Below are 12,875 nucleotides of genomic sequence, written 5' to 3'. Positions count from 1 at the left end.
TATTAATATATTTTATTTTATTATTTCCCTTCTAACCGTTGTTGTTTTGCCATCCTTTTCATAAATCCAACAAAGAAGAAAACACTTACCCCCGAAATAACAAAGACACATGTGTGGGGTGTATACAGATTACGGGGTAATCTGTATACACCCCACACATAATAACGTAACAATTATAGAGAATACATACATTACAAATGTTCAAGCCTTCCAATGTCTCCCTCTAATCTAAATAAAGTCATTAAATCTTTTCAACTACTCATCATACACCCTGCATTGTTTCCATAGCATTCAATCAACTACTTGAGGTCATTGGAAATTGGTGGCTTATTTATAAATAGATCACCCTGTGTAAATGCACGCATATGCAATAACCCTGTAATTTGCACGTGTGAAAGGGATGTATTGTCAGATTAATAATCTAGAAATTATAGAGAATACATACATACATTTATATTCATAGCCTTCGCATGCCTCCCTCTAATCTCAATAAACTAATTAAATCCAAATCAACTACTCCTCATGCACCCTGCCTTGTTTCTACAGCATTCAATCATCTACTTGAGAAGTAAAATCATTGGAAATTGGTGGCGTATTTATAAAGATCACCCTGTATAAATGCACGCATCTGCAGTAACCCCGTAATTTGCACGCGTGAAAGGGATGTATTGTAAGATTAATTGAAAATCTGAGGACTACGTAACAGGCAATCACAATCCATTGGAAGTGACATTGTGTAGAGATGTCTATGTAGGTCACATCAAATCAACAATACTATTCTGCATATGCCCAATGTACAAACACCACACACATGAATATTGTACAACTACTGCATATGCAATGTCTTCTTTTGATTGTGAGCTACATACACCCGGCTCATTGGGTGCCACCCGCTCCATTTGATGCCACCCGGCGTATTAGATGGCTTATTAGACGGTTCATTAGATGTTCTTAGGTTTTTTTCGGTAAAGTCACGTAGGTAAAAAAATAAAATTTATAAAAGTAAAATAAAAAATAAAATAAAAATCACGACGTTTCGGAGGCAACACAAGCTTCCGTCTTCAGGTGGAACCGTCACAGCACGATAGCTGTATCAAGTGAGATAAATTCCAAGAAAACAGTCCTTGTATATATACTGGTTGAGGGTGGGTTCATTAGATGGCTTATTCGATGGATTATTAGACGCTCCTAGAAGATTACACGTACACCAAACTTGCGCCCGGTGTCGAGAACGTTCTTACAGATCTTTGTCGCACAGGCGCACACACACCACGCTTAGAAGATGTCACCCCCCCGCCCCAACGATTTGTCTCGCACTCACGGCCAACATCTCGGTCACACACGAGTACCTGGCGGGGTGACTCAACGCCAGCATTGTCTCTGTACGTGCGCATGAGAACTCATCCGTGAGCGCCGAGAGTGATGATGGTGGTGGCGATGCTGATGATGATGTCGGTGACTGTTAGGATGATGTAGCAGCTGATCATGACGATGACCGTGTTGTTGCTGCTGCTGCTGCGACTGTGTTTTTATTTGTATCGTACAAGACGGTGAGATATATAGAGTTAAGAAGAGGCAAATCCAGTCACATATCTTTATGAAAACAAAGACACAAACACACTCCAAGACACATACACGGGAAATCAAAGGGAACATTAATATATAGCATTTACGGTTTACACCCCACACTGCTGATTTATGTTGGCAGCGGTCCGTGTGCTACGCTGCGAACTCGACGTTCCGAGTTCAATTCCTGCTCAAGGCCACCGCCATTCATTGAGTAGGTACGCAAACATCTGTCAAAACTTGAGCCCTCACTGTACGCACGTGTACTTTTTACACCCCCCCCCCACCTGCGTACGGACGCATGACGCATCCCCCCCGAATCTTATAGATCAAGGATGAATAATTTCGATTTAAAGCTTTCGTGACTGCATGGATTCATCTTCTTGGTTCTTTCGATAATGTCACGTAGAAGGGAAGTAATAAAATAATAAAAATAAAACATAATAAAATAATTCTCACGACGTTACGGCCACAACGCAAGCAGCCGCCCCCTTCTACGTGACTTTACCGAAAGAACCAAGAAGAGGATGAATAATATGAACGTGTTTAAGCAAACAGATGGTCCACCACGGGCTGCATTAAAGAATCAGGTTGCGTACCTTTAAAACGTTTGTCTGGTGTCGCCGACTGAACCCAGTCGAACAGGTCACGTGTAATTGATCCTGGCTTCAGCACCCCCCCCCCCCCCCCGTTTCCTATGTGTACATGGTCAGTCAACACCCCCCCCCATACACAAGCAGTATGCATTTGGGTTAACCCCCCCTCCCCTCTCCATGCCTACGTACTAAATGGATGGCCCCTACGTGGTGTGATGTGTAAACAGAGCCACTAAGGGAGACAAAGGCAGCCGGGTGTGGCGCCGACTCCCCCACCCCCATATTGAAAGGTGAATATTGGAACATCTTTTTAAGCTTCTTTTTCTATCGTAGAAATCTTTGTTTAAAATGCACTTAAACAGAAATTGTATGTGTGCTGAAATAAAATAATCACCTTACTTCGGTGCATTGCCCTCGTGATCTCTCTTCATCATCGTCCCTTGAGGAGTCAGTTGAGGGTACTGTACTTTGTTGAGGGCTGGCAGACGAGGAACCGAGGCGCCTTTTGCTCCGCGCCTTTCAAGTTCGCGATCGCAACAACGATGTGCACATTTCGCGAAATGTGTGGACGCTACAAAATGTTTCGTTCTTACGATTGGAACAGGCAAAGATCGATCCACAAATGCGATCACCCCCCACGATCCTTTGAATGCAAGGATCCACCCCCAGCAGCTGCACGTGAACTGATCTCATCGCTCCGTCTCCCTCGTGGATGTCTCTCAGATGCACTCCACACTCGTTGACTGCCACTCCGGTCTTATTCTTGACCATCGTCCCTTGTATCCGTGACGCATCCGGCCCGAGCCCACTTACTTTTTTTTCTATAGTTTGGATGATGTAATTCACCTTCATAAGTTCTCTGATCCACGTGTTCCTCTTCCTGGCTCTCAACGTATTCCAAGGCGTGCATCTCTCCATGCCCCTTAGCGCACTCTTTAGAATTTTTTTCTCATTCATCATCATTGTGTTTTGAATCCATACGCAGGTGGTGCACACTGATTAAACACATTCTCCTTGAAGCGCATTGCTGTGTGGCTTCTCATTATCCACTTCAGAACTCCTAAACTTACTCCAACCTGCTTCTCATCCACCTCTTTATTTCATAATTGTGAGTGTGGCCTGCAGTCAATAGCTGCTATTGCACGCGTACAAATGTGTGTGGGGGGGGGGCAGGGGTTTCTCAAGAATGTATTGCAAGCTCCTTGAAATGTCACGTCGCATAGGGCCTATAAATGGCCATCCCTAGCAAGCAAGCATAGTATTGGTTACCTTTATGATTGAGGTCACACGTTCATCTTTGAGCAATTAACACTTACAATTTTCGCTTGCTTTAAATCAGACACAAAAAATGTTGCAGTTCAGAGGCTTTCAGAGGTCCATAGATCCCAGTGCAGACATTTGCTGTTTGGAATTCTAACATTCAAAAAAACTACACGCATAGAGCTTGGTGGCTGTACTGCTGTGGAAACGCTTCTATGCGTTTTTGGGGTCGTACCACCTGCTGTTCGCATTATGCCGGATGTTCCACTCCACGTGCTGGCGATTCTAATTCACGAAATGGATGAGAAATACGCGGTACAACCTGTAAACAAATCGGAGAGCAAGCGAAAACTAGCGCAACAGACTTGTATTTTTGAACATACGTTTGCAATATTTTGCTGCGGCTTGAGCAGCTTGCTGAATGACGCGAACACTTGCTTTTTCCCGCACGCGATAGAAAAATACGCAACTTAAAGTAACTGTGAAGAGACAACAAATGGCATCGAGTCCAATAGCACAGGGACCGCAGAGATAAAAAGTGTACGATCAATTGCAAATAGATATAACGTTACAACACCCGACAGTTTCAAATTAATTACAGAATATGAATACATTCGCGAACACAATTAAAAAAATCACCAAAAAGTACGGTAAACTGCTATTACATTTGTACACATTTTCTGTTTGGATTATGGACGACGTGTGGATGAACCCCCCCTCCCCCCCCCCCCTGGCCTCCAGCACAAAAATTAAATTAAGATAAATGGTCGGGTCACTGAAAACAAAGTGTTTCTCGGTCTCCTGAAACATCCCCTCCTTCCGAGCTCCTTCGAGCATAGGCCTGTGGAGGGGCATCCATAAGCCTTCTTCATCGGTGTGACTCGTGTCTACACGCCGTGCACACAACGGGGCCCTTAGCACAACTCGATTGGTGGATCACGCCTGGTGGATAAACGTGTGGGTACCTAATCTCTCTCGACACTGATAGTGGAACCAATGCCCCTTTGATGGAGGGGGAACCGATTGTCAGTGATGTGAGTTCCCAGGATTACCGTTCACCTCTGTCCTCTTAATACACTCAAAAAATTATCAAGATGATGCATATTGTATGCACAGCGATGACATGCCCTGGCGAGTCAAATTCTGCAAAACTGGCACTGACAACAGTGATGATTGCTTTAAACAATACCATTTTTTTCTCCATTTTTTTTACATACGTACCCAAATTTGTGTACATTTATAACTCTCATACTGTTTAAAACTATTTAATTTTGGAACCGTAAAGCTCTTCAGCAGCGGTAATAATTCAAGTTACATTCGTCTCAACGGACTAAAAAAAAGTGAACCTCGTGGGCAAAAAAAAAAACAGATGCAGATTTCCTTTGGCTGGATTTTTTTTGCAGAGAACTTATCTCAGCGTGCAGTTGAAATTATCGAGAGGTGGTTCTTCTGCACCGTGATATTGTCATGGCAACGAGCCACAGAGGGGCTGATGCCCAATAGTCACATTGACCCCTGTATCCAAAAGTTGTTCCCTATATGGTTGATGTCCCACACCCATCCATTACACTAAAGGATATATATTGTATCAAAATGTTTTTCCAAACATACTGATTTTGGCCTGGCAAAACAAACAAAAACAAGCTTCACCAGTTTGAAACGCATATCCAAGTTCCACATCTGTCGCTAAGACGTAAGAGTTTTTTATGTTCTGCTCAAAGATAGTTTCACTTTTGAACAGCACTTCGTACATGGACACCTTCAGCTTGCCCCGAGGGTCGCAGAATCACAAAAAAAGCCACGGGAAAAGATGGCGCTCCGGGCCACTCACAGGGCGCACCGCACGCACGTGCCGGGATTCGCGGCGCACGGCGGCACGACGCCGGGCACCTCGCCGCCGCCGCCGCCGCCCTTGCCGGCCGCGCCGTCCCTGCCGTTGAGCGCGACGAGCGTGTACACCGTCCCACCGCTGCCCCGGTGGCTCGACGTCCAGCTGCCGTTGCGCACGCCCGACGGGTGGACGCTCAATGCCGTCTGCCCGCGGTAGAGCTGCGCTCGCGCCTCGCAGAAGCCGAGGCGACTCAGCAGGATGAAGAAGTCGCGACGGAACGTCTTGGTGAAGACGGCGTAGAGGAAGGGATTCGCGCACGAGTTCAGCGGGTAGAACACCACGACCAGGATCTTGGAGTGCGACACCGTGATGAGCGGCAGCTTGAACGCTGCCGAGATGGCGAAGAAGGAGATGGGCGCCATGCAGATGAAGTCCGTGAAGATGAGTATGGCCATGCGCTTGGCGATCTTGGTGTCCTGGTTGCCCGAGATGTAGTTGGGGTTACGCACGGTCACGTAAATGTGCACGTAGCAGGCGCAGATGATCACGAACGCCAGCACGTTGAGCGAGAGCACGGTGACCACGTAGGCCTGCGCCACGAACGTCTCGACCTCCATGGGCAGGCAGATGCTCACCTTGGAGTAGCTGCTCACGCCGTAGAGCGGCATGCCGGCCAGGACCACCGAGAACAGCCAGCCACCGGCCATGACGCCGAGCGCCTGGCGGAAGCGGATCTTGCGGTCGAGGCGCATGGCGAAGGTGATGGCGTGCCAGCGCTCCACCGTGATCACCATGAGCGTGTAGACCGACAGCTCGCTGGCGAACACCGACACGAAGCCCGCGATGTTACAGCCGGGCCCCGTCTGCCAGTCGATGGCGTGGTTGTAGAACTCGCTGCGGCTGTACAGGTCGAACCCGGCGATGATGAGCAGGTAGATGCCCATGCAGAGGTCGGCGAAGGCCAGGTTGCACATGAGGAAACGCGGCACCGTCGGCTTGTAGTGGCTCGTCAGGATGATGAGGAGGACGAAGAGGTTGCCGACGATCGCCAGGAGGCTGACGAACCAGATGCTCATCCGCAGGAACTCGTCGCCCATGATGTCTTCGCATGGGTTGAAGGCGTCGGGCTTGGGCAAGCAGGTGATGTCGCGTGGGACGCAGAACTCAAACGGGTCACCGCCGTAGGAGTGCTCGAAGGTGGCCGAGCCCTTGCTCTTGGTGACGCGGATCTGCTCCCCGAAGCCGACGTTGGTGTCCTCGGGCTCCTCCAGGAAGGGCAAGTAGTAGTGGCCGCTCTGCGCCGACCGGTCGTCCTCCCCGGAGCTCCACGCCTCGCCGCTGCTGCCGTTGGCGTCGATGCCGAGCGGAGGCGCCTTGCCCGGCGTCAGGGCCGCCGCCCTGCGTATGCGCGAGCGGTACAGGGTCGTCTGGTTGCAATGTAGCTCCAGCGACCTTCTTGATTGAGGGCGAGAGAGTGCAAAACACACGCAAAAGCAATGTTGTGTGTGTTTTTTTCTCTTTAAACGAGCCTGTATTTTTATTTTATTTTATTAAGCAATGTTTGCAATTGCTTTTTAATTTGTATTTAAGCTTTTATGGAACAACTCACGGACCTGATACATCCAGTCACGTGTTCCAGTTGGAGGATCTCCCATCGCAAAAAGCCGACCCAATGCAACTAAGCTATGTACCAGAGGAGGGGAGGATAAGTGATGGATGAAGGGGTAGGGGCCCGCTGCAATGTTGTGTTTTAATTATGATTGTTCTTATTTACTTCTAAGTGAGACGGTGCTTAGAGTAATCGTCGTACAGCTGCAACGGTTTTTTCCTGATTGCGCTGTAATGCTCTTCAATAGTTTTGTGGCTTTTGGTTTGTCGTGGCAGAGCACAGTAGGCCCAAAGGCCTTATAAACGTTAAGTGGCCAGACACAGACAGCACTGTTAAAGTTTGTAATGGATAAGAGTTGACACTTTTCTAGAATCGACCAAGGTTGTAAGAACGCTTTGGATGGGATTCCGAAGCCAGCAAAAAGACAGCACTAATAGTTGTCCAGAAGATAAGCGCAAAACACTTTTCTTGAATCGAGCAAGGTCATAGCAACAAAACGGAACTCGCCTGAGAGAGGAAAAAAATAGCATCGCATAACTGCGAGGGAATTGTGATGGCTTAGAGGAAGGCCTTCATCCAGCAGTGGATAGATCATGGCTGATGATGATGATGATGATAGGAACATGAGAAAAACAGGATGTGGAATTTCAATGTTCCAAAGAGTATAATGCGATGCAGAGTGAATACAATCAACTCTTAACCATTCATAGTTTTGATTGTTCTTATAGCAGCGCAAGGCTATCATGAAGGCCATTTGTTTCACAGATGAGTATAGCCTGCAGTATGATAATTGGTTTTTTACCCTTTTATCTGGCAACAAAATTGACACCTTTTTTACAAGGAGTCATGTTTGCATAGACCACAATACCTGCAGTCGGAATGCAAAAAAAAACATAACTCTGATAATGTATGCACTGTCCTTAAAGTTGATTGGTCCACACCCGAGACAGCTTTCCTTAGAGCCTAGTCTCACATGGTGTTGGACCACATGATGCCAAAAGGCGCACAACTCAAAGACAATGCACCATCAGAGTATGAGAGCTCGGGGTAAGCATGAGGTTCCAATGGTGTAGCCTGCAGTAGTTTCACAGTAAGAGACAATAGTAATGTTTAGGTTTTATCCATGTATTGAATGTAAGTAGTTGCTAAGTAATTTAAAAGCAATTTAGAAACTTGACCAAATTAGGACTGTGACACCGACCGGTACTACCTCTTTCTCGAATAATTTTCGCCGGAATCTATTTTACGTCCACTGCGGCGCGGATCGCACGTGCGTTCGTGTTGGGTTCAAGATTCCCGCAAATGTCGACCAGGGCGGCCGTTGGGGGACGAACCGTGGAGGCGTTCACAAAAAACAAAGCGTCGAAAGAAAATGAGCCACAGCTCGGCCTTGCCAAGGAGCCAAAGGGCAAAAGGCTCACCCCAGCTGCCGCTTCATGCCGCGGAAGGCGCAGCAGTGGCTCGGGTAGGTGAGCGACGTGTTGAGCAGGGCCTTGAGCACCGAGGTTGGTGGAAGATGCTTGAGGCGCGTGGCTGCTTCGGCTCGCAGGATGCGCAGGTTGTCCAGGCCCTGGCTTGGCAGGGACTCGATGGCGGTCCAAGACACGTCACTGGAGGTCCCACGCAGCGGTGGAGGGCGGGAAAACGAGTTAGAACAATACGGGAGCTTTCTTGACAGTTTTTAAATTTAACAAATGGTGTTACCCTTTCTGGCAGTAAAACAGGTGCCAAGATGTTAAAACAAGGAATCCTGTCTGCATCAACCACACGTGCTGGTGGTGAACATGCAAACAAAAAAACATGCTCCGATAATAAATGCATTGTCTTTGAAACTGATTGCTCTACCAAAAGCTGTCTCTGGTGTGGACCTACCAGTTTCAAAGACAATGCCATATTTTATCAGAGCATGTTTTGTTTGTTGCATGTTCGTCACAGGTACGTGTGGTTAATGCAGACAGGATTCCTTGAATAAGGATTCCGTTTGGTGTTTCAACATCTTGACACAGCTGTTTTATCGCCAGAAAGGGTTCAACATATTGTTATGAGTTAGAACAATATCATCGTTGGCATCGTCGTCATTATCGAGTGAAAAAAAAATTAACACGTAAAAACAAAGTTTTTCACTATAAATCCTTTATATGCGTGGCATCGGTTTCATTTTATTATTCATTTCAGTTTTTCTTGAGTAAGAGTTTCATTTTTATCACATTGGTATTTGAAATTAAATATGACATTTTTTTTTTCCTAAAAAGTGGAAAATTTTGGAAAACATTTTTCACGAAAGTAAATTCTCACGCACAACGAGTCTGTGTGGAAAATGTCAGCTCGATTAGATCACGGGAAGTGAGTTAAAAAACGACCGAAAGATTTGCACGGTCCTAAGCAAGCAAGCGAGTGAACTTAATATAAAGGATTTAATAAAGGTCGAAGTGATATCTTGCTCCGATGTTCACTGGGGCGGTACTCATATCTTGTTTAATCACCCTGATTGCTGTGGTGTAAATTCTTTCTATTCCTATGGTGCGAGCAGATTAAATCCATAGGATAACCTCACTTTCCCCCACATAGAGGTTTATTGACCCCGAAGAGATGATGGACTTCGTCAAACTCCAACCAGGATTTGATGTGAATATATGCATTAGACTTAAACGTTTTAAATTGTTGTCAATATTAATTGCTACTTTCTTGCTGTTTTAGGAGAAACCCCAGTTGCTGATATAATGACAAGTTCGCCCCTTCACCCGACTTACCACCATCAGATTTTTTTTATCTGTGGGTTTTTTTTTGTGAAGTCTTAGAACTTAAACATCGTATTGTTTATTATGCTGTGTCATCATCCGTCCCTACAGCTGTGTTGGAAAACGTTTTCTCAGAGTTTGAACGCCGAATTTGATTGACTGTAGTCAACGATGGGTGATGTAGATATATATTAATAATTCGATAATATCTAATAGTGGCCATGAACAAAATAACTCAAACTTATAAGTCTATTACATGCATTCACGTTAAATTGATGTCAGTATCTCGAATAACATTAAACTATTCCACGTTCTCTTTGGTAAATGCACTATCGGACAGCCTGCATTTACGTGAGAGAGCACTGAGGCAGGCTTCATAACGCAAGTGCGTCTGTGCGTGTGCACGAGCCGCCCTGTTTAACGTACAGGTAGTCCGGACTTCTCAGCACGCCGGCGAAAGCGTTGTTGTCGAGCTTCTGCAGGTGTTCATTTCTGTACAGCTCCCTGCGCGGGAGGAATGACAAGACGGGGGGGCACAGACTTTCGTGAGATATACCGCGCGGCGCATATACGCGTGGTGCGAAATGAAATGGTACAACGTGAATGACGGGCGGCTGCCAGAGATGACTCACACTCGGTGGAGTCGGCTGCCGTTGAATGCGTGGCTCTTCACTTCTCTGATGCCGTTGTTGTACAGCCTCCTGTTGTACAACGATGTAAGCAAACGAGATGTGGGCAATCATTGTTCTGACCATCATCGTCATCGGCCATCATGAATCCACTGCTGGATGAAGGCTCCCCCAAACCATTGCCATCCCTTGTGACAAACCGGCCGGCAACCCTCCGATGAGCACGATTGGCGAGGTACGGTGCGAAAGAAGTACAACGTACGTACAATAGCTTGTGACCGACCCGACGTGCAGCATGTGTAAATTAAACGTGGCAAGAAAAATCTGGACATTCCAACATCAATGGCGAATAATATCTTAACCAATCCTGGGTGCCACCCCTTCGCAAACCCGCACTGACCAGTTTGGTGAAGTAGGGTCAAACAACCCCCGTGAATGACATGGCACGTGCAGGATCTTCATCCAGAAGTGGATTGACAAATGACTCTAAATTATTACTTGTGATCATTGTATCCGAGTGCACACTGCACTTGGACATTGACGTACAATGTTATGATTGCGACCGAATCAGTGATTGTCATAATATTTCAAAATGCCTGAACAAAACAGAATTTGTGAAAAAAATATTTTTGTGATTTCTATGCGTATAACTAGAAAATGTTGAGAACCAAATTGAGTACATTTGGGCTCCCTAATTTACAGCTGGATATTGATTGATTTTACTCACAGGGCAAGGGAAGCCGAGAGTTCTCAATTGCATGGTCATGTGATCAAGACTTCTGCAGCTGCTTCTCGTTTATCAGATCACCTACCGAGCAATGCCTTCCTCAAGCGTGCATCCATTTGCAACGAAAGGATGTTGTTGTCTGCCTACGAAGTGTAACATTACAATCTCAAAGGCAGCTAAGAGAACGAATGTGAAAGCTCTACCAAGCAATTAAGTGTGCTCATACACCCCCTTGGTATCGTGATTACGTCACTGCTATTGAATTCCATTCCATGGTACGGTCTCACATGGCTGAAATGTATAGGCACTTCATTATTGTTTTATTGTTAGTGTGCATCATCATCACTGCCATCATGATCAAATGTAAATGCCCTTCATCATGTAACGCGCAAAAATATCCCGCATGTATGTACAAGACAAACATTTCAACCAATGAACCGATATGTTTTGGTGGAACACTCACAGTATGAGGGTGTCTGAGCTCAGGCCTTCAAACGCGTTGGCAGGAATCAGGGGCATGTTGAGATTGTCAGCCATCTCCCTGGGGCAAACAAAGAAAAGACGTCACCCTATCAGCGGACAGACAATGGCAATCGGAAGCTGGTCAAATCCCACCTTGGCTAATCGATGCGTGCATGCATGGCAGACACGTGGCTCTCGGATCGGTGCCTTATTCAATTGTCTCACGATGAGAACAAAAAAAGTTGAACAAATTAACCCTTAAAATTTTGATTTAAAGCTTTCGTGACTGCAGGGATTCCTATTCTTGGTTTTTTCGGTAAAGTCACGTAGAAGGGAAATAATAAAATAATATAAATATAAAAAAATAAAAAAATAATATAAATATAAAACAATAAAAATAAATTGTTTTATATTTATATTATTTTATTATTTCCCTTCTACGTGACTTTACCGAAAGAACCAAGAATATAAATTAACCCTTCTTCAAGAGGTGTGTCTATCCCTCACCGGTCGCTCCATCGTACGGCTATGATCCATTCTGTGATTAATGTGAGAGTTCTGGATCATTTGGCGTGAAGAATATGGTTTCATTAATTTAGATTATTTTAACTGAAGGAACTCCAAATGTAAAAATAGTTCACCGTGGCCAAGATGAGTTGTGCATCGATCAAACTGTCTACCTAATATTTACAGTTGGTCTGGAAACCCCTTCCCCCAGCCATCTGTACTGTTGACTTCCTGTCCCTGTTCAAGCCCAAGCTGAAGACCATCTTTTTCCCACTGCCTGTGACTACTTCTCTTAATAAAAAAAGTATGCCCACTATTTATGTATATGATCTTGAGATGCAGTTACAACATAAATCCAAATAATATGGTGCAGTAAAAGCTTTCCCAAATCGGAACTCGAGAAAGTCAGAATTGGATGCAAGTCGGAAAAAATGGCCTAAGTAATTACCCTGCACTTGACAGGATATGGCTTAAAGCTCCATGCTAATACATTTTAATGAAATTTGAGATGCGCTTGTCAACAATAGGAAATGTAACATTCTTTCCCCGATCACTTTGATGAATATTTTACAATCCACATGCATTTGCGCACTATCAATTCTAAAGCTGTGTACTTATCTGATGGAATTTGGTCAAATGGAATTGGGTAAACCCATTTCCTTGGACGCCACATGCTATGTTGGTATGCTCTCTCGTTTTTTTTCCCCTTCATATTTGAAATGTATTACGCACATAAACAAAATACATTCTTTTTAAAAAAAAAAAAAACGTTCCCACATTTCCCGTCCAGTGAACCTCAGCCCCTCCACATTTGCTTCAGGGTGATTGTCGGAATTATTTAACGTTATTAAATTATTAATTCAGAACTTCGTACCCGTGGGCACACCACAATGAATGTAAAAAGAGAAAGAAACAGCAAGAGGATGGGATGCTGGGACGGAAATTCCCCC

General features: G+C 45.3%; 1 protein-coding gene across 2 annotated transcripts in view; it reads right to left on the bottom strand.

Moving 5' to 3' along the window:
* Nucleotides 1-5,062: 5,062 nt before the first annotated feature.
* LOC144937012 (follicle-stimulating hormone receptor-like) overlaps nt 5,063-12,875 on the bottom strand; it is a 45,623-nt gene continuing 37,810 nt past the window's right edge. For both annotated transcript variants that reach the window (XM_078864250.1, XM_078864249.1), the window contains 5 exons: nt 11,420-11,497; nt 10,233-10,301; nt 10,027-10,104; nt 8,284-8,472; nt 5,063-6,705 (listed from right to left, as the gene is read on the bottom strand). In XM_078864250.1, coding sequence (XP_078720376.1) covers nt 5,250-6,705; nt 8,284-8,472; nt 10,027-10,104; nt 10,233-10,301; nt 11,420-11,497 — 1,870 coding nt within the window. In that variant the 3' untranslated portion in view covers nt 5,063-5,249. The remainder of the gene's footprint in view (nt 6,706-8,283; nt 8,473-10,026; nt 10,105-10,232; nt 10,302-11,419; nt 11,498-12,875) is intronic.

Source organism: Lampetra fluviatilis, chromosome 18 (genome assembly GCF_964198595.1).
Source record: "Lampetra fluviatilis chromosome 18, kcLamFluv1.1, whole genome shotgun sequence".
In the NCBI taxonomy this organism is placed as follows: domain Eukaryota; kingdom Metazoa; phylum Chordata; class Hyperoartia; order Petromyzontiformes; family Petromyzontidae; genus Lampetra; species Lampetra fluviatilis.
The sequence above is the reverse complement of the archived record's forward strand: the minus strand, read 5'-3'. Positions and strand labels throughout refer to the sequence as shown.